Below are 27,884 nucleotides of genomic sequence, written 5' to 3'. Positions count from 1 at the left end.
ATTTCAAATGCAAAATAAGACTTAGTTCATCCAAATGCAAAAAATTAAATAAAATAAATATTTTAAGTGCGTTTTTTTAAGCCTTTGGTTAAGACTTCTGCCTAAAATGTGCGAGTGGACATAGGTATGAACATAATATAGGACTAGAATCTCACCCACACTCAACTAAAACATCCTCACAACAGCTATCCACACTTGCAAATACAACTAGCTTCACTGTATAGACACACATTCACCCACTGACAAGGACACAAGCACTCATGGATACATGCACTTATTCATACACAGACATTCACTTGCGTGCAATTTCACAGCAGGAAACAGATACAAAAAAGCAGCTTTTTAGAAACAATAGTTCACTGAGTCAACACTGCTGTTTACAGTGCCACATTCTTGCACAAAGCAACTAACCAGCCAGTGTCAAGCTGACCTCCCAGCAATAGGATAGATACATTTTTGAACAGTAAAGGAATTAAGGGGAATGGTGAGCAGGCGGATAAGTGGAGCTGATTCCACAAAAAGATCAGCCATGATCTTATTGAATGGCGGAGCAAGCTTGGTGGGGGGGGGGGGGGGGGGGGGGGGGGTGGGACAGATGGTCTACTCCTGGTCCTAGTTCTTACATGGCATCTAAAGACTAGATAAAGTCTGTTACACAATCCTGGGGTATACAAAAGGCTATGTCCACAGTGAGATAGTTATATACATGTAACATAATCAGTTTAAGTCATGAGCAAATGGAAGATGGGCACAGTCTTGTGTTTAAACAAAGTCAGAATCTGTTTTTGGACTGGGCAAAGGGCTGACTGTTCTCACTAATGGGCAGCCAAGTTGCTGTGAAATTTGTTTTAAGTAATGGAAAGTTAAGGCAGACGATGTGAAGAGGCAACAATGTTCTGCTGCTGGGACATAGTTGTTGGGAGTAACTAAATACAGGCCACACAGTTCTTGACAAGACAGGCAGAAAGGGTCACTTTTGCTGTGTCTGGCATGGAGGCAATAAAAAATGTCTTACTAAGAATCGTGTACAGAAGAACAGTACATATTTCTAATTCAAACACTGCTACAGTTTACAGAGTAAAATGTTGTTGCAAATTCACAAAAGGATCAAAGAAATAGTAAGCAAGAAACAAGGGTTCCAAACTGATCTTTTTCTCTGCATGTGGACCGAGCATCACATCATGGAACAACTTTCATTACTTAATTGCTTATAATGGTACCAGATTAATCTGCACTTTTAGCTTAATCTCCGCAGCGAGACAATAATAGGGTTGTGTTTGGCATTTGCGATGCAAAAACTGATTACATTAACCTGCTCTCAGGCTATTTAGTGGGACTGGATTGCTTGAAGTTTCTAGAAAACAATAGCAGCTACATCCAATGAATGAACACACACCCAGTAACAGAAAATGACAAGAACTTCCTAACCACCAAGACAGACAGCTTCTCCAGATTAAAGCTGGCTGTTCTCCAAGAACGTCACAGGGTTTTAAGTTGCTGTTCTTTGTCACACACAAAGCACATCAGTTCTGTATAACCCTTAATACCTTCCCTTCCAGCTTTTTAGTGTAAACAGGTCTAGTGGCATTTGCTCCACACTTTGTTCCGAACCAGACAGAGACACACACACATACACACCAGTTTACTACTGCAGACTCAATTTAAACACGAGCAATCAGACAATTCTTCTCTGGCTCGAGGAAGTCATTGACCATTGCATCAATCAGTTTGTTGAGCTCTTCAACCAGGTAGGCTGTCTCACTGGAAACAAAAAGCAAACTGGAATTACTTTTAAATCTAGATGCAAGCAGTAAACCTGACCATGTCCTGAGCAAGCTCGTGAATAGCAAAACAATATAGAGAGGAGAAAAACACAAAGAATTGGGAATATATGCTCAAAATATGAAGTTGTCCTCCAGGGCTCAAACATACAATTCTCAAGCATGAAACCAGTTAGACAAAACCATAAAGAGGTGAACAGCACTTTTAATAAACAGCAGCAAAGGCTACAAGAATAAAGGATAAAGGCAAAATATTACAGATGCTGGAATATTCAATGGTTAAGCTACACTTACAACACTGCCAGCGATGGTGGTGGAGGCAGGTTCGATAGAGGCTTCCGAATGAGTACATGGGACTTAGTAGGATTGAGGGTTATAGGTAAGCCTAGTAGGTAGAGATATGATTGGCACAACTTGTGGGCTGAAAGGCCTGTTTGTGCTGTAGTTTTTCTATGTTCTAGGAGCAGCTTTGAGCACTGCATTATTAAAAAGAACAGTAAAGGCAGATTGTGTACAGTTTAGTTTCTTTTCAACCAAGGAAGAAGATTATTATTATGAGCAGAGATAATATCCACTGGAGGAAAAAAAGAGATTTAAAATTGGTATTTTGATACAATAAATAGAGAGACTATTTCTCCTAGTGGGCAGAGGGATGGGTGATCCACTTAAAATGGTCACTAAAGAATAAGAACTAGGAGCAGGACTAGGCAATTCAGCCCCTCAAGCCTACTCCACCATTTAATAGAAACTTCCACTAATGACATGGAAATCATGATTTAAATATTGAAATCAGCTCTGCACTGATTTTAGGCATGGAGCTGATGATGCTCAAAATCTTCAGCTGGGGGACTCGGGGAGGCTGCAGTGTCCAGCGGGAGCTACAGCAGCACAGCAGCTGGGAGAATCACCCCCATAATGCGAACAGTTACGGTCCCAGCACAGGTCATTGCAGTACCCCATTAGCCACTGCCTACCAATCAGAAAAAGACCCATTTATATTACCTCATTGCTTCCTATCTGCTAACCAGCTTTCTATCCATCTCAAGACATTACCTGCAATCAGGTGCTTTAATTTTACGTAGCAATCTGTCACCCTGTCAAAAGCCTTCTTAAAGTCTATATAAACCACATTCACTGGTTCTCCTCAGTCAACTCTGCTAGTTACATCCTCAAAGAATTCCAATAGATTTGTCAAGCATGATTTCCCCTTTGTAAATCCATGCTGACGTTGACATAATACAGTCATGGCTGTCAATCATAATACAATCACAGCCTCAGCTCCACTTATTTGCCTGTGCACCAAAGCCCTTCAAGCCCTTACTCGATGTCCTAGCATCCACCGCACTCTGGGGTAGTGAATTCCACAGACTCACGACCCTTTGAGGGAAATAATTTCTCATCTGTTTAAAATCTGCTGCCCCTCATCCTAAAACTATGGCCTCTTGCTCTAGATTGTCCCACAAGAGGAAACATCATCTCCACGTCTACTTTGTCAATTCCCCTCATCATTTTGTACACCTCAATTAGACTTTTGTTCATTCTTCTAAACTCCAGGGAGTATAGCCCTAATCTCTCTTCGCAAGTCAAAAACCTCATTTCTGGAATCATTCCAGTGAACCTCCTCTGAACTGCCTCTATTGCAACTACATCCCTCCTCAAGTAACGGAACCAAAACTGTACACAATATTCTAAGTGGGATCTCATGAAATGCTTTGTACAGAAGCAGCGATGGTGACATGGTGACACAATGGTTAGCACTCCTGCCTCACAGCACCAGGGACCGGGTTCAATTCCCAGCTTGGGTCACTGTCTGTGTGGAGTTTGCACGTTCTCATCGTATCTGTGTGGGTTTCCTCCGGGTGCTGTGTTTTTTTTCCATAATCTGAGAGATGTACGGGTTAGGTGCATTGACCATGCAAAATTCTTCCTCAATGTACCCAAACAGGTGCTGAGTGTGGCAATTAGGGGATTTTCATAGTAACTTCGTTGCAGTGTTAATCTGAGCCTACCTGTGACACTAATAAATAAACTTAAAACAACACTTCACTACTTTTATATTCTGGTGTGTCATGGAGGAGATAGGAGAAATTTATTCACACTGGATTAATGGAGCATATGATTTATTTTTAAAAACAGGTGTGATTGAGACAGAGAGTATTGCATCATCTCAGAGAAAAGTATATTAACATTTGAAGCACAGGACACATAGCATTAAGGAGAGTGCACAGAGGAAGTGAGATTAGTTTTGGATTGCTTTAGCAGAGAACTGGCATAGATGGAATGGGGAAAACTGGATTTTATGCTGCACAAGTAACTTTTCTGATCATGCAAAGCCCATGAAATCTAACTAAAAGCTGTCTAGCCAAAGGGAAAGGGAGCAGAATCTCTAACTCCAGGTTACATGTTGCTTCCTTTTCATTGCTTATTTTCACAGTAATGGGACCAACATCCATTGGGATAAGAATGATGGAGTGGTGAAGACAATGCCAAAATAGTTTATGGATTTACGTTGTGGGATCAAAGTTTGCATCTCACGGTATTTATAACACAGAAACAGACCACTAAGCCAAATAGGTCCTTGCTGGTCTTCATGCTCCACCATGGCTTCCATGCTCTTCATCAACATATCCTCCTTTCTCCCTCATGCTTATCTAGCTTCCCTTCAAATGTACGTATCCACTTCAGTTAAACTTTGTTTCACACTCTCCTGGACTCCCTAGTGAACTTATTAATGGCTGCTTATATTTATGGCTTCTAGTTCTGGTCAACGATGCAAGTGGAAACAGCAGTTCTATGTCTACCCTATGAAAAACTTTCATAATTTTAAAGACTCATCAGTTTAACAGGAATGAGAGCTTGGGGACAAAGAAGCTAAGATCAGGGAATAGCTTTGAAACAGTTTGATCGGTTGCAGCTACTGGAGCTCAATTGAAATTTTGAAGATTGAGATCAATAGATTTTTATTAGGCAACCATTTCAACTGATCTAGATCAATGGTGATGTTAAAGTTGAGCAAAAGACTAACCATGATCTAGATGAATGGCAGAATTGGCTAAGGGTTGAATGGACCCTTTCAGTTTCATTCTTATAATGAACCCCTTAGGATATCAGATTAATTTTATGTAAACACTCATCACTCCATTCCTGGAAATCATCATAGAGTCCCTACAGTGCAGGAGGCCATTTAGACTATCGAGACTGTACCGACAACAATCCCACCTTGGCTCTATCCCCGTAACCCCACATATTTACCCTACTAATTCCTCTAAGCTACTCATTCCAGGACATCAAGGGTAATTTAGCATGGCCAATGCACCTAACCACCCATCTTTGGATTGTGGAAGGAAACCAGAGCGCCTAGAAGAAACCCACGCAGACATGGGAGAATCCCTGGGTGGAATTAACACAGTAACCTGAAGCCAGAAGTGAGTCTCGGTCCCTGGCATTGTGAGGAAGCAGTGCTAACCACTCTGCTGGCACCATGGCACAGTGGTTAGCACTGCTGCTTCACAGCTTCAGAGACCTGGGTTTGTTTCCCGGCTTGGGTCACCATTTGCATGTTCTCCCAGTGTCTGAGTTGGTTTCCTCCGGGTGCTCTGGTTTCCTCCCACAGTGCAAAGATGGGGGGGGGTTAGGTGCATGGCTATGCGAAATTGCCCCTTAGTATCCTGGGATGTGTAGGCTAGAGGGATTAGCCAGGTAAATATGTGGGATTACAGGGCTAGGACCTGGGTAGGATTGTTGTCGGTGCAAAGTCGATGGGCCAAATGGCCTCCTTCTGCACTGCAGGGATTCTATGGAAATTCCAATAGGTTTTATACAGCATTTTAACCTATGTTGGGAGTCATGAGAAAATAAAAATGAGGGCAATCGTTCTGATCAAGTCAAGACCACAAACACAGTGTCACTAACCTCTGACCTGGTGGTGCACAGAACTCAGCGTAGTATTTGATCTTTGGCTCCGTGCCACTGACCCGAAGAGTGGCCACGCACCCATTCAGGAAGGTGAAGGTGATCATTTGACTGTTTCTACTTATAGGCAGCACCTGTCATAGGGAAAAGAATACCTTTTAGTTTGGCAGAACCAGGGATCTATAAACTTTATAGAATAAGATATGGCACAGAAACAGGCCACATGCTCCACTTGAAGCTCCTCCCATCCTTTCTTTCCTCTCTTTAACAGCCTAATTCTGATCCCCCTTCCTCTATCCCTCCCCTTAAATGAATCCAGATTATAAGAACATAAGAACATAAGAAATAGGAGCAGGAGTAGGCCATCCAGCCCTTCGAGCCTGCCCCACCATTCAATAAGATCATGGCTGATCTGTCGCTGCTCAGTTCCACTTTCCCGCCCTCTCCCCATAACCCTTAATCCCCTCTCTTATCAAAAACCCATCAACCCGCGTCTTAAAAATATTTAGCGAGGCAGCCTCCACCACTTCAACGGGCAGAGAATTCCAGAGATTCACCACCCTTTGAGTGAAGAAGTTCCTCCTCAACTCCGTTCTAAACCGCCCCCCTTTTATCTTGAGGCTGTGCCCCTTAGTCCTACTGTCTTTTTTGAGCGGGAAGAGTCTTTCCACCTCTATCCTATCCATCCCATTCATCATCTTATACGTCTCAATGAGATCTCCCCTCATTCTTCTAAACTCTAATGAGTACAAGCCCAGTTTATTCAGCCTCTCCTCATAGCTCAACCCCCTCAACTCCGGTATCAGCCTAGTAAACCTCCTCTGCACTCCCTCCAAGGCCAAAATATCTTTGCGCAGGTGCGGCGCCCAAAACTGCACACAGTACTCCAGCTGCGGCCTCACCAATGCCCTATATAGCCGCAGCAAGACCTCCCTACTTTTATATTTAATCCCTTTCGCTATGAAGGCCAGCATCCCATTTGCCTTCCTGACCACCTGCTGCACCTGCAAGCTGGGTTTTTGTGACTCATGCACAAGGACCCCGAGGTCCCTCTGCACTGTCGCCTGCTGCAGTTTTTCGCCCCGTAAGTAATAGTCCTTCCTACCATTCTTCCTACCAAAGTGGACCACCTCACACTTGCCAACATTAAATTCCATTTGCCATTTCCTGGCCCATTTGCCCAGCCTATATAGATCCTTCTGCAGACTCTCCACACCCTCCGCACAATTTGCCATTCCCCCAATCTTGGTGTCATCAGCAAATTTCGACACTCTACACTCGGTTCCCTCCTCCAGATCATCTATATAAATGGTAAAAAGCTGAGGCCCCAGCACCGACCCCTGGGGCACTCCACTAGTCACCATCCGCCAATCCGAATAGCACCCGTTGACCCCCACTCTCTGCCTCCTATTTGACAACCAATCATCTATCCACGCTAACACCCTACCCCCAACTCCATGTCCCTCGACCTTCTGCAATAACCTCTTGTGAGGCACTTTGTCAAATGCCTTCTGAAAATCTAGAAAGACCACATCCACCAGCTCTCCTCTATCCACCACCCTAGACACATCCTCATAGAACTCCAGTAAATTTGTCAGACACGACTTCCCTTTAATGAAACCGTGCTGCGTCTGCTCTATCAAGCAATTCCCTTCAAGATGCCTCGCAATTTCCTCCTTAATGACAGATTCTAACATTTTACCTACCACAGACGTTAAACTAACCGGCCTATAATTCCCCGCCTTTTGCCTGGCACCCTTCTTAAACAACGGCGTAACATTAGCCGTTTTCCAATCATCCGGCACTTCCCCGGAATCCAGCGACGTCTGGAAAATAACCACCAAGGCATCCACTATCACCTCTGCCATTTCTTTCAGAACCCGCGGATGCATTCTATCCGGTCCTGGCGACTTGTCCACAATCAGCCCCTCCAGCCTGTCGAGCACCGCCTCTCTAGTAACAGTAATGTCATTAAGACCCTCCAGTCCTACCACCTTTCCATCGCTAACACCCGGCAAATTATTCACGTCCTCCTCCGTGAAGACAGAAACAAAAAAGTTATTCAATACCTTAGCCATATCCCCATCCCCTACCACTAGGTCCCCTTTCTTATCCTCTAAAGGACCAACATTCACCCTAGCCAGCCTCTTCCTTTTTATATATTTATTATCTATTTATATATATATTATATTTATTATATATTATATATATAATATATATATTATATATATTATATATTTATATATTATATTATCTGCCACATTCTAACTACTCTTTACCAAAAGAGCTTTGTTCTACATTCTCCATTGGATTTTTAAAAGTATTTGTTCACAGGATGTGGGTATTGCCCATTCCTATTTGCTCTTGAGAGGAGATGGCGAGGTAAACTTATTGAACTGCTACAGTTCACATAGTGTAGGAACTCTGACAGTGCTGTTAGGGGCATTCCCACATATCTGCTGTCCTTGTTCTTCTAGATAGTAGCAGCCATGGGCTGAAGGTGCTGCCTAAGGAGACTTGTGGAGTTCTTACAATGCATCTTCTAGATGGTACACACTGCTACCACCGTGCATCGGTGGTGGAGGGAGTGAATGTGGTGCCAATCCAGTGGTCTGCTTTGTCTTGGATTGAGTCAAGGTTCTTGAATATTGTTGGAGCTGCACTCATACTCGCTGCAGGACTCCTAGTTTGTGACCTGCTCTGATAACCACAGTACTTACAGGGCTAGTCCATTTAAGTTTCTGGTCAGTGGAACCCCAGGATGTTGATACTGGGATATTCAGCAATGATAATGCCATTGAATGTCAAGGGGTATTGGTTAGATTCTCTCATCTTGGAGATGGTCATTGCTTGGCACATATGTGGTATGAATGTTATTTGTTGCTTGTCAGCCCAAGCATGGATATTTCAGAGGCTTTTTTATATTTGGGCATGGGCTGCTTCAGTATCTGACAAGTCATGAATGGTGCTAACATATTTGCTGATGAATGCACAATCCCTATCTCTGATCTTATGATGGAAGGAAGGTGAAGATGGTCCTAAGGAACTTCTGCAGAGAGTCCTGGAACTGACATGATTGACCTGTAACAATGACAACCATCTTCCTTTCTGCTTGGTATGACACCAACAAATGGAGTTTTCCCTCTGATTCCCATAGATTCCAATTTTGCCAGAGCAATTTTGTTCTATACTTAGTCAAATGCTGCCTTGATGTCAAGGGCAGTCACTCACACTTTACCTCTTGACTTTAGCTCTTCTGTCCATGTGTGAATCATGGTTATAATGAGGTCAGGAACTGAGTGACCTTGGCAGAATCCAAACTGAGCATCAGTTATTGCTGAGTAAGTGCTGCATGATAGCACTGTTGATGACCCCTTCCATCATCTTACTGACAATCGAGAGTGAACTGATAGGGCGGTGATTGGCCAGTTTGGATTTGTCCTGTTTCTTGTGTGCAAGGACATACCTTGGACAATTTTTCACATTGCTGGGAAGATGCTGATGTTGTAGCTGTACTGGAACAGCTTGTCTAGGGACGCAGCAAGTCTTCAGTACTATTGCCAGAATATTGCCAGGGTCCATAGATTTTGCAGGATCTATTATCTCCAGCCATTTCTTGATTTCACATGGTGTGAACCATATTGGCTGAACACTGGCATCAGAAGGAGACCAAGATTTCTTGGTGATTATCTTATATTGATGGCCTATTGCAGTTTCTCACATTAGAAACACACTTATAAGAACATAAGAAATAGGAGCAGGAGTAGGCCATCTAGCCCTTCGAGCCTGCCCCGCCATTCAGTAAGATCATGGCTGATCTGAAGTGGATTAGTTCCACTTTCCCGCTTTCTCCCCATAACCCTTAATTCCCCTGTCTGTCAAAAACCTATCTACCCGTGACTTAAATATATTTAGCGAGGTAGCCTCCACCACTTCAACGGGCAGAGAATTCCAGAGATTCACCACCCTTTGAGTGAAGAAGTTCCTCCTCAACTCCGATCTAAACTGCACCCCCACTTATCTTGAGGCTGTGCCCTCTAGTCCTGCTATCCTTTCTAAGCGGGAAGAATCTCTCTACCTCTACTCTATCCATCCCCTTCATTATCTTATACGTCTCTATAAGATCCCCCCCTCATCCTTCTAAACTCCAACGAGTACAGAACCAGTCTGTTTAGTCTCTCTTCATAGTCCAACCCCCTCATCTCTGGTATCAGCCTAGCGAACATCCTCTGCACTCCCTCCAAGGCCAAAATATCCTTGCGCAAGCGCGGCGACCAAAACTGCACACAGTACTCCAGCTGTGGCCTCACCAGTGCCCTGTACAGTTGCAGCAAGACCTCCCTGCTTTTATATTCTATCCCCCTCGCTATAAAGGCCAGCATTCCATTCGCCTTCTTGATCACCTGCTGCACCTGCAGACTGGGTTTTTGCGACTCATGCACAAGGACCCCCAGGTCCCTCTGCACCGTAGCATGCTGCAGCTTTTCACCCTTTAAATAGTAATCCCTCCAACTATCATTTCTGCCAAAGTGGATAACCTCACACTTGCTAACATTGTACTCCATCTGCCAGGTCCTCACCCATTCGCTCAGCCTATCCAGATCCCTCTGCAGACTTTCCACACCCTCCACGCAATTTGCTTTGCCACTCATCTTCGTGTCATCAGCAAATTTCGTCACCCTACACTCAGCCCCCTCCTCCAGATCATTTATATAAATGGTAAATAGTTGAGGCCCCAGCACCGATCCCTGCGGCACTCCACTAGTCACCAACTGCCAATCAGAATAGCACCCATTGATACCAACTCTCTGCCTCCTATTAGACAACTAATCCTCTATCCATGCTAACACCTTACCCCCAACTCCATGCACCCTAACCATCTGTAGCAGCCTTTTGTGAGGCACCTTATCAAAGGCCTTTTGAAAATCTAAAAACACCACATCCACCGGTTCCCCTCTGTCTACCGCACTAATCACATCCTCATAGATATCCAATAAATTCGTCAAACACAACCTCCCCTTAACGAATCTGTGCTGCATCTGTTCTATCAAACCTTTCCTTTCCAGGTGCCTCGCTATTTCTTCTTTGATGACAGATTCAAGCATTTTTCCAACTACAGACGTTAAACTAACCGGCATATAATTACCTGCCTTTTGTCTGCTACCTTTTTTAAACAGCGGCATAACATTAGCCGTTTTCCAATCTTCCGGCACGTCCCCGGAATCCAGCGAATTTTGGTAAATAATCACTAAGGCATCCACTATCACCTCTGCCATTTCCTTCAGAACCCTGGGATGCATTCCATCCGGTCCTGGGGACTTGTCCACCATCAGTCCCGTTAGTCTATCAAGCACTACCTCTCTAGTGACAGTAATCGCATTCAGGCCCTCAACTCCTACTATCCTTCTATTTTTAATATCCGGCAAACTATTCGCGTCCTTCTCCGTGAAGACCGAGGCAAAAAATTTATTTAAAGCCTCAGCCATTTCCTCATCTCCCACCACTAAATCCCCCCTTCATCCTCTAAGGGTCCAACATTCACCCTAGCCAGCCTCCTCCTCTTTATATATTTGTAAAAACTCTTACTGTCCTTTTTTATATTTAGTGCTAGTTTAGCTTCATAGTCTATCCTTCCTTTCTTTATCAACTTCTTAGTCATTCTTTGTTGATTTTTAAACCTTTCCATTCTATCAAAAACTGTCATAACTTTTAAAACCGCTATTAGGTCACCCTCACAGCTTTCACTTTAAAAAGGGAAAATAGCAGACTTAATCTGTTCCAATCTTTCCTGACCTTGTAGTTCTGGTTTTATCCTCAAAAATCTTTTCTCAATCCTTCCCAGTCCTTCTGTATTCTTTCTATGGCAAGAAGAACAGTACATTTGTGTGGTCCAATCAAGGCTACTTTTCCGTACCATCCTGAAAGCAGTGTTAGTTTGCTTTTAAAACATCCTTATTAACGTGCTTCATCACTTCTAATGATTTGTCCATTTGCACTCCCAAATCCCTTTGCTCCTTTAAGATACTTATTTTTCACAGAATATGTGACCTCTTTGTTATTTTGACCAAAACATAATCCCCTCACAATTATTCTGCAAGTTTAGTAATGAGTATTTTTAATCGAAGCCCTCGTTGGTGTTGCCTATCAACTGCTGGACCCATCATGTGATGTAAATTACACATTATGTTTTTGTTTCCAAAGTCAAAGGAGCGGCATGGTGGCATAGTGGTTAGCACTGCTGCCTAACAGCACCAGGGACCTGGGTTTGATATTCAGCTTGGGTCACTGTCTCTCTGGAGTTTGTACGTTCTACCCATGGGTTCCCTATGGGTGCTCCATATTCCTCCCACAGCCCAAAGATGTGCTGGTTAGGTGCATCGATCATGCTAAATTCTCCCTCAGTGTACCCAAACGTGTGCTAGAGTGTGGCGACTAGAGGATTTTCAGAGTAACTTCATTGTTAATGTAAAGCTACTTGTGACACTAATAAGTAAACTTTAAACCATTAACAAATAAGCTTAATAATGAGCTTGGTCCCAGCAGTGAAACTTGTAGAACACCACTGCCCTCCTTCTGCCATTTCCCCCATTTTTTGTTTCGTAGCTAGCTAGCAATCCATTCTGTTATTGCCATGATTTAGTAAAATTAATGAAGTATACCAGGCTAAAAACAAAGTAAAACATTCACATCATTCTAGAGATCTCTCGTCTCGCTGATTTAAATTCATACAAATGTAAGGTACCATCGAGCTGCCAGTACCAATGGAACTGTAGCTCAATGTCATCCTGGGCCTTTGGGATTATGTGCCATCCTATCTTGAACAATTTAATGCTAATTTAAATTCCTGCTTTTAAACAGTTCATAGGTGAAGGAAAAATCAATGTTTAAACTTACCGACTTCCTGTTTGGCTGGCTGCTGTCGTATCCAGTAGTTACATCTCTTATGTGCAAAATTTCAAATGATCCACAGTGATCCGGATACTGACTTTCTTTTTCATAGTTTCGAAGTCGATCAAATATTTTCTTAATTGTAGCAGGGTCGTAGCATTTAAAGTAGGAAGTCTTTGAGATGTGATAACCATACCTAAATACAGGGCAGCGAATTCCAACATTCAGTTAGCAACTTAAATGCCTTCAGAGTGCAAGTAACAAACCTGTAATAACAGCTTTTATGTACCCACTTTCTTGATTTCATTTTGGTATTGGGTTTGGAACACTCTCTACGACAGGCATCCAGAATCCACAATATGTACCCTCAAAAAAAAAAGCCCTGCTCCTTCTCCACTTTACATACGAATCTGTTTTATCCCCATCAGAGCACTTCCTACTTTACCAGTGTTGTATATTCTATCTCCCTCGCTGTTATATATTTCACCTCCCTCGATCTGGTGCTTTCTCCAAACCAGCATACTTCAGCACAAATCATTGTTGAACCCAAGGAAGATTTAACAGTGCAGCTGCGTTGCACTGGAAATTGAACCCCACTTATTTCAGGTGGGATCCTTCTAGCCAGCAGACAGAAGAACATTCATCCTATCAGTCTGGGTTGGTGCTGGAATGAAAGGCCAGAGTTTCCAAAAGCAATGTAGTGTGAAGGCAACAGACAAACCAGTCCTTGGCCCAAACATCTTTGGCTGCTTCATCAGATCTTCCTTCCATTGTATGGACAGAAGTGGGGATGTTCGCTGATGACTACACAATGTCCATCACTACCCAGATATTGAAGCTGTCCGTGCCCCAAATACAGTAAGACCAGGACAACATCTGGGCCTGGGCTGACAAGTGGCAAGTAACATTCACACCACACAAGTGCAGGTAATGACTATCTTCATTAAAAGGGTACCTAACCATCACGCCTTGAAATTCCGTAGCATTACCATTACTGAATCCCCCACTATTTATATCATGCAGGTTACCATTGATCTGAAACAGAACTGGACGGCACTGTGTTAGCACTGCTGCCTCAGAGCGTCAGGGATCTGGGTTCAATTCCAACTTTAGGTGACTGAAGAGTTTGCACATTCTCCCCATGTCTGCACAGGTTTCCTTTGGGTGCTCTGGTTTCCTCTCACAATCAAAAGATGCGCAGGTTAGGTTGATTGGCCATGCTAAATTGCTCCTTAGGTGTTCCAAGATGTGTAGGTTAGGGGGATTAGCAGGATAAATACATGAAGTTATGGTGATAGAGCCTGGATAAGATGTTCTATCAGAGATTGGTGCAGATTTAATGGGCCAAATGGCCTTCTTTTGCACTGCAGGATTCTATAATGCTATATAAATACTCTGATTACCCAAGCAGGTCAGATACCCAGTGCGGAGAGGGGAGGGTAAGGAAGCCGATCTCCTCGTGAACCTGCTCCCGGGCCTGGCGAGACGCGCCATCAACAGGTCCAGGCAGCAGGCGATCGGGGGGGGGCCATCTGTCCCGACTGTCTGCCCCTCTACCGCGGCTACGTTCGCAGCCGGGTGTCCCTGGAGAGGGAGCATGCGGTGTCTGTGGGCACAGTCGGCGCCTTCCGTGCCCGTTGGGCACCGCAGGGGCTGAGGTGTGTTATAGACCCTGACAATCACATTTTGATTTGACGTGTCTTAAGTTTCCTTTGTACTTTTTGTTTCTGTTCGGGCCGTTTCCCCCTCCTTTTGGGGAGCCGCCCCCTTTTTCTTGTCCTAATGTAATCTGAGTTTGTTTACTTGGTTTGACCCGAAAAGACCCCCCCCCCCCATGCAGGTCAAAGGCTAGGACTCCTTTAGTGAGTAACTCACCTCATGACTCCCCAAACCCTATCCACAATCTACAAGGCACAAGTCAGGACTATGATAGAATACTCTTCACTTGCCTGGATGAGTGCAGCTCCAGCAACACTCAACTCACCATCATCCAGGGCAAAACAGCCTTCTTGACTGGTAGCCCTTCCACAAACATTAACTCCTTCCACAAACATTAACTCCTTCCACCAGTGATAAACAAAAGCAGCCGTGTGTACCATCTACATGATGCACTGCAGGAATTTAGGCAGCACCTGCCAAATCCATGACTATTATCATCTATTCTAGCAGGACAAGAGCAGCAGATACCTGGGAACACCATCACTGGAAGCTCCCCTCTAAGTCATTCACCATTCTAACTTGAAATCATAATTGCTGTTCCTTTTTTGTTGCTGGGACAAGATCCTGGAACGTCTTCCCTCACAGCACAGTCAGTACCTATACCTCAGGAATTGCAGTGGTTCAAGAAGGCAGTTCACCACTAACTTCTCAAAGGCAATTTGGAATGGGCAATAAATGCTGGTCTAGCCAGCAACACCACACCCTGTAAATGGTAAGAGACAGGTGTGTTAAGAACTGATGAAAGGGTTAATAACCACACAAGTTTGCAAAACACGTAAGCTGCAAACAGCTAAACTCAATTACACAGGGATGACCACAATAAAACCACAGATCTTGATTTAGCAGACCCCCCACAGATAAGAGTCAAGGACCATAAAACTCCCAGTTACAAAAAAGGCCTCGGTCATAGAGCACACATTCCTTCAATACCAATTAAGTACTACTCACGTTCTGTAAATGTTGTTCAGTTGATCTGTTATGGTGAGGCCTCTGGTTTCCAGATATGCTGCTATTTCTGCCACTATTACTGCAGCACTCACCCCATCCTTATCAAACAACAGTGTACCACACAGAAATCCTGAGGGATTGAGAGCAAAAAAAACTTATCAAAAGTATGAATGATGCAAATCTGAAACACAGGCTGAGAAAGCAGAAAAAAAGCACGTCCAGTAACAATCAGAGAAAGTGACAGGCCAATGCTACCCATGAAATTTAATGCAGAAAAGAATAAAATTATTCATTTTTCAGAAAAATGCAGACAGACAATATGAAACAAGGAACTAATTCTACAGACGGTGGAAGAAGCACAGGGACCTGGGTATATTTGTGCAAAAATCATTGAAGATGACAGTGCGATTAATAAAGTAAGTGGTATTATCAATAAAGGCATAGAGTATAAAAGTAGAGAAGTTATATAAAACACTACTTCAGCCTCAGCTGGAGTACTGTGTCCAGTTCTGGGTGCCATGCTTTAGGAAGGACATGAAGGCATTAGCAGCCAGAAATGATTCACAAGAATGGCTCCAAGTTGAGGAATTACAATTATGAAGATAGTTTGGAGAAGCTGGGGCTGTTCTCCTTGAAGGACAGAAGGTTGAGAGGAGCTTTGATAGAGATATTCAAATCATATGTGGCGTGGACAGAGTATATAGAAAGAAAATGTTCCCACTGGTGGTCCAACAGCCTCTTTCCGTGCTGTAAGCATTTATGATTCTAGGTGGAATCATAGCAAACACATGAAGATTCTAAACTTGACAACCTGTACATAAATCCAAATTAAATGATAAGCAACAAGATTAAATACATAATACATAAAAAAGCAGAAGAGTAACTAGGGAGAGAGTGGGGCCTCTTAAGAATCAACAAGGTCATCTATGTGCAGATTCACAAGAGATGGGCGAGATCCTAAATGAATATTTCTCCTCAGTATTTACTGTTGAGAAATGCATAGATGTTAGGGAACTTGGGGAAATAAATTGTGATGTCTTGAGGTGTCTCCAAATTAGAGGTGGTGGTGTTGGGAAGTCTTGAAGTGCATCAAGGTAGATAAATCCCCGGGACCTGAAGAAGTATATCCCAGGACGTTGTGGGAGGCTAGGAAGGAATTTGTGAGTCCCCAAGCAGAGATATTTGAATCATTAATAACCACAGGTGAGGTGCCTGAAGATTGGAGGGTGGCAAATGTTGTGCTTTTGTTTAAGAAGGGCTGCAGGGAAAAGACCAGGAACTACAGGTTAGTGAGTGGTGGGTAAGTTGTTATAAGTTATTCTGAGACAGGATCTACAGGCATTTAGAGAAGTAAGATCTGATTAGAAACAGTCAGCATGGCTTTGTGAGTGGAAAATCATATCTCAGAAATTTGATTGAATTTCTTGAAGGGTTACCCCTTCAAGGAGGTAGATGAGGGCAGTGCAGTCAGCTTTGTCCATATGGACTTTAGCAAGGTCTTTGACAAGGTACTGCCTAGTAGGTTGTTGCACAAGGTTAAATCTCATGGGATCCTGGGTGAGGTAGCCAATTGGAAGCAAAATTAGCTTGATGACAGAAGACAGAGGATGGTTGTAGAGGGTTGTTTTTCAGCTGGAGGCCTATGACCAGCGATGTGCCTCAAAGATCGGAGCTGGGTCCACTGTTACTTGTCTTTTATATTCATGATTTGGATGAGAATTTAGGAGGCATGGTTAGTAAGTTTGCAGATGACACCAAGATTGGTGGCATGATGGACAGTGAAGAAGGTTATCTAGAATTGCAAATGGATCTTGATCGATTGGGCCAATGGACTGATGAATGGCAGATGGAGTTTAATTTAGATAAATGCGAGGTGATGCATTTTCGTAGATCGAATCAGGGCAGGACTAACTCAATTAATGATCAGGCATTGAGGAAATTTATAGAACAAAGAGATCTAGGGGTACAGGTTCATAGCTCGAAGAACAAAGAAAATTACAGCACAGGAACAGGTCCTTCGGCCCTCCAAACCTGCACCAAAGATGTTGCCCGCCTTAACTAAAACTCCCTACCCTTCCCGAGACCATATCCCTCTATTCCCATCCCATTCATGTATTTGTCAAGATTCCCTTTAAAAGTCACTATCATATCTGCTTCCACTAACTCCCCTGGCAAAGAGTTCCAAGCACCCACCACCCTCTGTGTAAAAAATCTGCCTCGTGTATCTCCTTTAAACCTTGCCCCTCGTACCTTAAACCTACGCCCCCTAGTAATTGACTTTTCCACCCTGGGAGAAAGTTTTTGACTATCCACTCTGGCCTTGCCTCTCAATCTTGTAGACTTCTATCAGGTCACCCTTCAACCTCTGTCGTTCCAGTGAGAACAAACCAAGTTTCTCCAACCTCTCCTCATAGCTGATGCCCTCCAAACCAGGCAACTTCCTGGTAAATCTTTTCTGTTCCCTCTCCAGAATTGAACACCATATTCCAGCTGCAGCCTAACTAAGGTTCTATAAAGCTGCAACATTGCTTGCCAATTTTTAAACTCAATGCCCCAGCTGAAGAAGGCAAACATGTCATATGCCTTCTTGACTACCTTCTCCACCTGCATTGCCACTTTCAGTGATCTGTGTACCTATACACCCAGATCCCTTTGCCTATCAATACTCTTAAGGGTTCTGCCATTTACTGAATATTTCCTATCTGTATTGGACCTTCCGATGCATTACCTCACATTTGTCTAGATTAAACTCCATCTGCCACCTCTCTGCCCAAGTCTCCAACTGATCTATATCCTGCTGTATCCTCTGATGGTCCTCATCGCTATTTGCAAATCCACCAACCTTTGTGTTATCCACAAACTTAATAGTTACATTTTCCTCTAAATCATTTACATATATATTGCAAAGGCCCCAGCACTGATCCCTGAGGAACGCCACTTGTCACAGCTCTCCATTCAGAAATGTACCGTTCCACTGCTATCCTCTGTCTTCTTTGACCAAGTCAGTTTAGTATCCACCTTGTCAGCTCACCTCTGATCCCATGCGACTTCACCTTCTGTACCAGTCCACCATGACAGACCTTGTCAAACGCCTTACTGAAGTCCATGTAGACATGATCTACTGCCCTGTCCTCAATCATCTTCGTCACTTCCTCAAAAAACTTGATCAAGTTAGTGAGACATGACCATCACTTCCCAAAACTATGTTGCCTCTCACTAATACGTCCTGTTATTTCCAAACGGGAATAAATCCTGTCTCAAAGAATCCTCTCCAGTAATTTCCCTACTACTGATGTAAGGCTTACTGGCCTGTAATTACTTGAATTATTCTTGCTACCCTCCTTAAACAAAGGAACAACATTGGCAACATTCACCTTGTTCATCTGTGACTCCTTGAAATTGGAGTCATAGGTGGACAAGATGGTGAAGAAAGCATTTGGCATGCTTGGTTTCATTGTTCAGAACGTTGAATACAGGAGTTGGGACACCTTGTTGAAGTTGTACAAGACATTGGTAAGGCCACACTTGGAATATTTGTACAGTTCTGGTCGCCTTATTATAGAAAGGATATTATTAAATTAGAAAGAGTGCAAAAAAGATTTATTAGAATGCTACCGGGACTTGATGGTTTAAGTTATATGGAGAGAGGCTGGATAGACTGGGATTTTTTTCCCTGGAGCATAGGAAACTTAGGGGTGATCTTAAAGAGGTCTATAAAATAATGAGAGATATAGATAAAGTAGACAGTCTGCATCTTTTCCCAAAGGTAGGGGAGTCTGAAACTATACAGCATAGGTTTAAGGTGAGATGGGAGAGATACAAAAGAGTCCAGAGAGGCAATTTTTTCACACAGAGGGTGGTGTGTGTCTGGAGTGAGCTGCCAGAGATAGTAGCCGAGGCGAGCACTATTTTGTCTTTCAAAAAGCATTTAGACATTTACATGGATGGGTAGATTGGTATAGAGTAATATAGGCCAAATGTGGCAATTAGAACTAGTTTAATGGTAAGAACTGAGCAGTATGGACAAGTTGAGCCAAAGGGCCTGTTTCTATGCTGTAAACTTGCTATGAATAGGAATGAAGAATTGCTCATCTGAGCTAGGCTTACTGTCAAGATCAAGGCCAGAATTTGGCATTGGTGAGCATAAGGTGTTTCACTACAGGTATGATTTAGGTGACCCACCAGGAAGCCTCTATCAAACAAAGTTTATTTAAGATCATAGTTAAAATATAAAAACACTGAGCATAACTTCTACCAATTTCAAAAATCAAATCCCACAAACATACACCCCATTCTAGACTTGGCACAAAAAGCAAGTGCGCTCACGTTACGCTAGATTTTGCAGCTTTTTAAACACCTGCTGCGAATTGGTCCTTTGAACACTGGATTAAAACCCTGAGGCTTCCCAGTTCTGGGACCTTTCAAAAACACTTGAAGGGAGACAGAGACACTGTCTGCCTCCACCAGTTTCTAACAGCAACTCACAGACAGCAGAATTTTCCAACTCTGGAGAGAGGAGAAATAAGAGACAGTGCTTTCTGTATCATGTCCAAACACACCTGAGAAAAATGTAACTAAAACCTTGGACTTTGAAGGAAAAACTGTCCCCAGGCATCCCCTGACCTGTCAACTATGCTCCATCAAGCAATTCCAAAAGAATCATAAAATCCAGGTCACTGCATTAGGCCAGATTAAAAATACACATTATGTCTATTTTGTTGCTTCAGTGACCTTCACAGGACAGCGGTTACAGACAAAACAATGCCAAAATAAAATGCTGAGAGCTGCTTGAAAAAAACCTGCAAGGAAATATGATTAAAATACATTTCTTAAAAGCACAGTATCATCACATTACATTCTACGTCCAACATCAATGACATTAAAAGCTCTGAAAGGGACGTTATTATTTCATAATTGTTTATCTATATCTGACATTTAATGGTACAGTAGTGTGACGCTTATGTTAATGGACTAATAATCCACAGACAATCAAGTTCAATTCCCACCATGTTTGATCATTGAATTTAAATTTAGTTTTTAAAAATTAGAAATAAAAAGCTGGAATCAGTAAAAGTGGCCACAAAGCTATTTGATTTTTGTAAAACCCTAAGTAATCACTGCATCTCAGAATTGTTAGACCTTTCTGCCCATTGTGTTGGCTCCAGATCTCAATGAGCAATTTACCTAGTGCCGTTTCCTGCATTTCTGCAACCCTGCACACTCCTCCTTTTCAGATACTGTTAGTAGTCTCACAACACCAAGTTAAAGTCCAACAGGTTTATTTGGTAGCACGAGCTACCTGATGAAGGAGCAGTGCACCGAACGCTCGTGCTACCAAATAAACCTGTTGGACTTTAACCTGGTGTTGTGAGACTACTTACTGTGCCCACCCCAGTCCAACTCCACATCATGGCCTTTTCAGATACTGTAATAATCTAATTGTCTCTTGAAAGCCTTAGTTGAATCCATCTCCACTAAAATCTTAGGGAGGGCATTCTATTTCTTAACTATTCACTGAGTGTAAAATCTTTCCTCAAGTCTCCATTGCTTCTTTTGCCAATTACCTTAAATCTATGGCCTCTAGTTCTAGATCCTTCCATCAGTGGGAACAGTTTCTCCCATCTACAGTGTCCAGATCCCTCATTATTTTGGACACCTCTATCAATTTGCCTTTTAACCTTCTACCCGCCAAGGAAAACAGTTCCAAACTGGAAGCAGTACTCCAGCTGAGGACAACCCAATTTTTAAACAAATTTAAAATAATCTCCTTGCTCTTGCACTCTATGCCTCTATTAATAAAGCCTAGGAAATTGTACGACTTATTAACTGTTCTCTCAACCTGTCCTGCCACTTTCAATAATTTATGCAGATATATACTGAGGTCCATCTCCTCCTGCGCCCTCTCATGAATTGTACTCGAGTGAACCTGAATGTAAAGTAATAACAGCAAAATACTGTGGATGTTGGAATCTGAAACAAGAACAGAAAATGCTGAAAAATCTCAGCAGGTCTGACAGCATCAGTGGAGAGAGAATAGAGCCAATGTTGAGTCTAGATGACCCTTCGCCAGAGACCTGCACCTTAAAAAAAAGTCTGATGAAGGGTCACCCTGACTCGAAACATTGGCTCTCTTCTTTCTACAGATGTTGTCAGACCTGCTGAGATTTTCCAGCATCTTCAGTTTTTGTAAAGGAATAATGTCCTTTAGGGAAGGGAACCCCTCATCCTTACTGATGTGGAGGCAAGGGGCACATGCATAGGGGCAAGGGATGAGTTTAAATGCAAAAATTTTCAGTCAGACCACATACATTTATAATGGTCAGCAGCACTTTCACGGCAGTGACATAATCCTGAAGCTTAGCTGCTGTTTATAATATCTCTTCTTTTGCACATGATTGCTTCTGCAGAACTGAATGTGGGGTGGCACGGTGGCACAGTGGTTAGCACTGCTGCTTCACAGCGTCAGGGACCCAGGTTCGATTCTGGCTTGGGTCACTATCTGTGCGGAGTCTGCACATTCACCCCGTATCTCTGTGGGTTTCCTCCGGGTTCTCCTCATACTCTAAAGATGTGCGGATTAGGTGGATTGGCCATGCTAAATTGCCCCTTAGTGTAAGGGGGACTAGCTAGGGTAAATGCATGGGGTTATGGGGATAGGGCCTGGGGGGAATAGGGCCTGGGTGGGATAGTGATCAGTACAGACTCGATGGGCTGAATGACTCTTTCTGTACTGTAGGGATTCTATGCATCCTAGCCTTCTAACTCACTTGTATTTAATTGCAGCAAGTCTGGAAACAATGAGTCTTCCCTCTAACATAAGGCCAAACCAGAAGAGAGAGAAAAGTACAGAGCATTGCATACCAATGGATTCTTCAAATGAAAAGAGCACTTCTTTCCCACTTTGCAGGAGCTCATCAATTCGATTTCCAATCCATTTAAACCCTGGCAAAGTTTCCTGAAACAGAACATGTATGTATTACAGTTAGCAGCTAAATGTATTAAAAAAGCTGCGGTGGATTGAGAGTATAACAGACATGAATAGCAAGGGCTGGTGTCTTTCCTTTTTACTTGGTCAATGCTGGATGTCCTGTGCAACCTTTAATATCACGCTTTAGTAAAAACTTTGAAAAGTGATCATATTCCTGTTTCTTTAACATGGGTTATTAAGACTTGCAATCAGAGAATGATACAGTATAGAAAGTCAGTCAGTCTATCATATCTGTACCAGTTCTTTCATTCTCTCTCCTCTTGTCCAGTCCCTTCCCACCAATATCCGCGGATTCCTCGATGCCCTATGCCATATCAACAATTTCCGCTTCCCTGACCCAAATGCTTCCTCCTCACCATGGGTGCCCAATCCCTTTACACCTCCATTTCCCAAAGCTCTTTGCTTCTTCCTCAAACAGTGGTCCGAATAATCCCCATCCACCACCACTCTCCTCTTTAAACACGCATCATTTCCTCCAAACAAAAGGTGCAGCTATAGACACCTGCATGAGTCCCAGTTATGTGCGTGTCTTTATAGGTTATATGAAGCATTCCTTGTCCCAGTCCTACTACGACCCCTGCCCATAACTCCTTTATCTTATTTGGACCTGGAAAAATTTATCAATATGGCTTCCAATTTCCTTGGCATCAAGGCCATCCCCACTCCTTGCCTTCAAACAACTGCACAACCTCAAACAGACCATCGTCTGCAGCAAACTACCCAGCTTTCAGGAGAACAGTGACCATGACACCACACAACCCTGCCACAGCAACCTCTGCAAGGCATGCTGGATCATCGACATGGATGCATCATCTCACGTGAGAACACCATCCACCGGGTACACGGTACATACTCTTGCGACTCGGCCAACATTGTCTACCTGATATGCTGTAGGAAAGGATGTCCCGAGGCATGGTACATTGGGGAGACCATGCAGATGCTACGACAATCATGAGGCAGGAGTATTCTCTTCCTGTTGGGGAACACTTCAGCAGTCACAGGCATTCAGTCTCTGATCTTCGGGTAAGCGTTCTCCAAGGTGGCCTTCACGACACGCAATGCAGAAATTGCTGAGCAGAAACTGATAGCCAAGTTTCACATACATGAGGATGGCCTCAACTGGGATCTTGGGTTCATGTCACACTATCTGTAACTGCCACGATTTGCCTGGGCTTGCAAAATCTCATTGGCTGAAGACAATACACATCTCTTTAATGTGTGCTTAAACCTCTCTCCACTCACATTGTCCATACCTTTAAGACTTGATTACCTGTAAAGACTCATATTCCAACCATTATCTTGTAAATTGAGTTTGTGTTTATATATGCCCTGTTTGTGAACACAACTCCCACTCACCTGATGAAGGGGCAGTACTCCAAAAGCTTGTGCTAACAAATAAACCTGTTGGACTTTAACCTGGTATTGTGAGACTTCTTATTGTAATAAACTGTCCACCGGTATCCATTACAAGACCACTGACTCCCACAACTACCTTGACTACAGCTCTTCACATCCCACATCCTATAAAGGACTCCATCCCATTCTCTCAGTTTCTTTACCTCCGCTGCATCTGTTCTGATGATGCTACTTTCTAAAATAGTGTTGCCGTTATGTCTTCCTTCTTCCTCAATGTGGTTTTTCATCCACTGTGGTTGACAGAACTCTCAACCCCATCCAACCCATCCCATGTTAGAGGGAAGGTCATTGATTAAACAATTGGTGATGGTTGGGCCTAGGAAAAATAATAAGGCTGAAACAGAGGGCTATTATAGTTACTCTATTGCCAGTGTCTCATTTTCCCTCATTCTGTAAACAGGGGAAAGGAAAACAAATGCTGTGATGATTGGCATAGTCCATATACCCAACACCATGTTTCTGAACTCAGAATTCACCATCTAATATGCTTGTTGCTTGTCATATGTAGGAGAGATGATATACCAGCTAATTTTGGTCTTCACCAAAATACAAGCACTTTGTCACCACTTATTTCCACTGACTGCTTCAGAGTCTTGGGTATTCTGAGATTGAATATTTTAAGAATTTACAAGTTTGATTTTTAGTGAACTGTTTAATCAATTTACAAAATCTAATTCCAAGAGCTGTCATTTTGTGCACTTGCAGTGTCAACCAGACACCTCATATTTATTTTTAAATCAGTACTTTCCTCCTCGAGACTCCATAATGGCATGGAACTCAAGAACATTAGAAATAGGAGCAGGAGTAGGCCATCTAGCCCCTCAAGCCTGCCCAGCCATTTAATAAGATCATGGCTGATCTGACGTGGATCAGTTCCACTTACCCGCCTGCTCCCCATAACTCTTAATTCCCTTATCGATCAGAAATCTATCTATCCATGACTTAAACATATTCAACGAGGTAGCCTCCCATCACTTCAATGGGCAGAGAATTCCAGAGGTTCACTACCCTCTGCGAGAAGAAGTTCCTCCTCAACTCTGTTCTAAACTGACCCCCCGCAACTTATTTTGAGGCTCTGCCCTCTAGTTCTGGATTCCTTTCTAAGTGGAAAGAATCTCTCTACCTCTATCTTATCTAGCCTCTTCACTATATGTCTCCATAAGATCACCCCTCAGCCTTCTAAACTCCAACGAGTACAGGCCCAATCTACACAATCTCGCCTCATAAGCTAACCCCCTCATCTCCAGTGTCAACCTGGTGAACCTTCTCTGTACTCCCTCCAAGGCCAATATATCCTTTCACAAATAAGGGGACCAAAATTGCACACAGTACTCTAGTTGCTGCCTGACCAGTGCCTTGTACAGTTGCAGCAAGACCTTCCAGAAGCCCTCCATCTGCCAGATCCTCACCCACTCACTTAGCCTATTCAAATCTCTCTGCAGATTTTCTGCATCCTCCACGCAATTCGCTTTTCCACTCATCTTTGCATCATCAGCAAACTTTGTTACCCTACACTCAGTCCCCTTCTCCAGATCGTCTATACAAATGGTAAACAGTTGAGGCCCCAGCACCGATCCCTGTGGCACTCCACTAGTCTCCAACTGCCGACCAGAAAAGCACCCATTTATTCCAACTCTCTGCTTTCAGTTAGATAGCCAATCCTCAACCCACACTAACACTTTACCCCCAACTCCGTGTACCCTAACCTTCTGCAGCAACTTTTTGTGAGGGACCTTATCGAACGCCTTCTGAAAATTTAAAAACACCACATCGACTGGTTCTCCTCTGTCAACTGCACTAGTCACATCTTCATAAAAATCCAGTAAGTTCGTCAAACACGACTTCCCCTTCACGACTCCATGCTGCGTCTGCTTGATCGAACCATTCCTTTCCAGGTGTCCTGCTATTTCTTCTTTAATGATGGATTCCAACATTTTCCCTACTATGGACATTAAGCTAACTGGCCTGTAGTTACCCGCCTTTTGTCTACTTTTTTAAACAGCGGTGTAACAGTAGCTGTTTTCCAATCAGCCGGCACTTCCCCAGAGTCCAGCGAATTTTGATAAATAACCACCAACGCATCTGCTATTACTTCTGCCATTTCCTTCAGTACCCTGGGGTGTATTCCATCCGGGCCCGTGGACTTGTCTACCAAGCACTACCTCTTTAGTAACAGTAATTGTATTAAGGACCTCACCTCCTACCAACCCTCGATCGTTAATATTCGGTAAGCTGTTTGTGTCCTCCACCGTGAAGACCGACACAAAAAACCATATCCTCTTTTTCCACTATTAAATCCCCCCTCTCATCCTCCAAGGGTCCAACATTCACTCTAGCCACTCTCTTCCTTATGTATTTGTAAAAACTTTTACGATCATTTTTTATATTTTGAGCTAGTTTAGTTTCATAATCTATCTTTCCTTTCTTTATTGCTTTCTTAGTCGTCCTTTGTTTTTTTTTATAGCTTTCCCAATCTTCTAATTCCCCACTATTTTTGGCCATTCTGTATGCATCGGTTTTTAATTTAATACTCTCCTTTATTTCCTTCGTTATCCACGGCTGGTTATCCCTTTTCTTACAGTCCTTCTTTGTCACTGGAATATATTTTTGCTGAGTACTGAAAAAAGTCTCCTTAAAAATCCCCCACTGTCCCTCAGCTGTCCTACCAACCAGTCTGCGCTCCCAGACTTCATTAGAAAGACAAGAAAGACTTCCCCCACTCCCTCCAGACCTAAACTTGGTATCTATTCATTATGGACATGACATTTTGTAGATCCTGAGGGCTGCTTTCAGCTGCTGCGTCAGAAGTGGCTTAATCCCTGTTGGTTTTTCCAGGTACAAGGAGCACATTACAAGGAAGTGCTTGCAGATTACAAATTGTCAGGTTGAACATAATTCGCTTGGTACTTTGACGTGGAAAATGAGATAATGCTACTGGTAAAAATCAATACAGTATCCCTGGGGGGTGAAGGAACCACCAGACTACACAGAATAGAAACTAAGATTATAGTTGCGAACACTTTTGTCATAAAGGCTGCAGGGAGCCTGCACAAGGCTGGTACTTCTCAAAAGCACTGTTGACTTGGATTGTCGAATTAACTTGCTAGCCACAGGTGGTTACACTGCAACACTATTTTAGCCACATGCATTAATTTTAAAAAGCATCTTAATCCAACACACAAATTTATTTAAGAAAATCTCCCACCAATAAGCAATCAAGTAAAACATTCACAGTAATCCTCTGAACTGCCTCCGTTGCGACTACATCCCTCCTGAAGTAACGGAACCAAAACTGTACACAATATTTTAAGTGCAGTTTCACTAATGCTTTGTGCAGAAGCAGCAATGGTAGCACAATGGTTAGCAGTACTGCCTCACAGTGCCATGGACCCAGGTTCAATTCCCAGCTTGGGACAATGTGTGGAGTTTGCACGTTTCCCCGTGTCTGTGTGGGTTTTCTCTGGGTGGTTGGTTTCCTCCCACAATCCAAAAGATGTGCTGATTAGGTGGATTGGCCATGCTAAATTTTCCCTCAGTGTAATCGAACAGGCACCGGAGTGTGGCGACTAGGAGATTTGCACAGCAACTTCATTGCAGTGTTAATGTAAGCCTTACTTGTGACTAATAAATAAACTTAAAAAAAAAACACTCTCAAACTCTGCTTTTCATTTTACTGTTTCCCAACAGATGCACAAAAAACATGTATCACTGTCATAGGGCTGCATCTTATATGTTTACTAATCAGAAATGCAATGAATCACATCCAGATTCCCAATTAGCACCACATGGCTTGTTGTTGATGTACAACATTGCCCTAAAATTACTGACATTTACTGGAATGATTTTATTGATATTAAGCACCTAAGCATCATGTGAGATGAGAAAGAAGTAAGGACAGGATTAACAATTTCACAACCACATCCCTACTGCTAACTCCGCACTTTCCTACAGAAAGTTACTGACTAGCAGTGAATGGAGAACTTTTTATTTTCATTATTATTTTTATTGAAAATATCAAAATTTATGAATTGTTGTAAGCCTGTTTCTCACCTCAAAGTGAAAGCCTTCATTAATTGCAAGTGCTTGGAGGATTTTGGAGGACACTGTAGTTGCCAGCATATACACATTCTTCACATCATTTGGGTCTGGATGTTTGTCCTTCCAACACTTAAACATCCACCACCCCAGGACAGCTCCTAGCTCATTGCCAGAGAACACCTTCCAACTGCCAC

General features: G+C 43.0%; 1 protein-coding gene across 1 annotated transcript in view; it reads right to left on the bottom strand.

The window, feature by feature from the left end:
• Window positions 1–587: 587 nt before the first annotated feature.
• The window catches only part of pgm2l1 (phosphoglucomutase 2-like 1), a 131,431-nt gene continuing 104,134 nt past the window's right edge, over window positions 588–27,884 (bottom strand). The window contains exons 9-14 of the mRNA XM_080197739.1: window positions 27,703–27,883; window positions 22,110–22,203; window positions 15,249–15,378; window positions 12,588–12,777; window positions 5,694–5,827; window positions 588–1,761 (exon numbers count right to left, since the gene is read on the bottom strand). Of these exons, the coding sequence (XP_080053865.1) occupies window positions 1,662–1,761; window positions 5,694–5,827; window positions 12,588–12,777; window positions 15,249–15,378; window positions 22,110–22,203; window positions 27,703–27,883 (829 nt within the window). The 3' untranslated portion in view covers window positions 588–1,661. The remainder of the gene's footprint in view (window positions 1,762–5,693; window positions 5,828–12,587; window positions 12,778–15,248; window positions 15,379–22,109; window positions 22,204–27,702; window position 27,884) is intronic.

Source organism: Carcharhinus amblyrhynchos, chromosome 10 (genome assembly GCF_965287045.1).
Source record: "Carcharhinus amblyrhynchos chromosome 10, sCarAmb.v2.hapA, whole genome shotgun sequence".
NCBI classification, from domain to species: Eukaryota; Metazoa; Chordata; class Chondrichthyes; order Carcharhiniformes; family Carcharhinidae; genus Carcharhinus; species Carcharhinus amblyrhynchos.
This window is presented reverse-complemented; position numbering and strand designations above follow the sequence as displayed.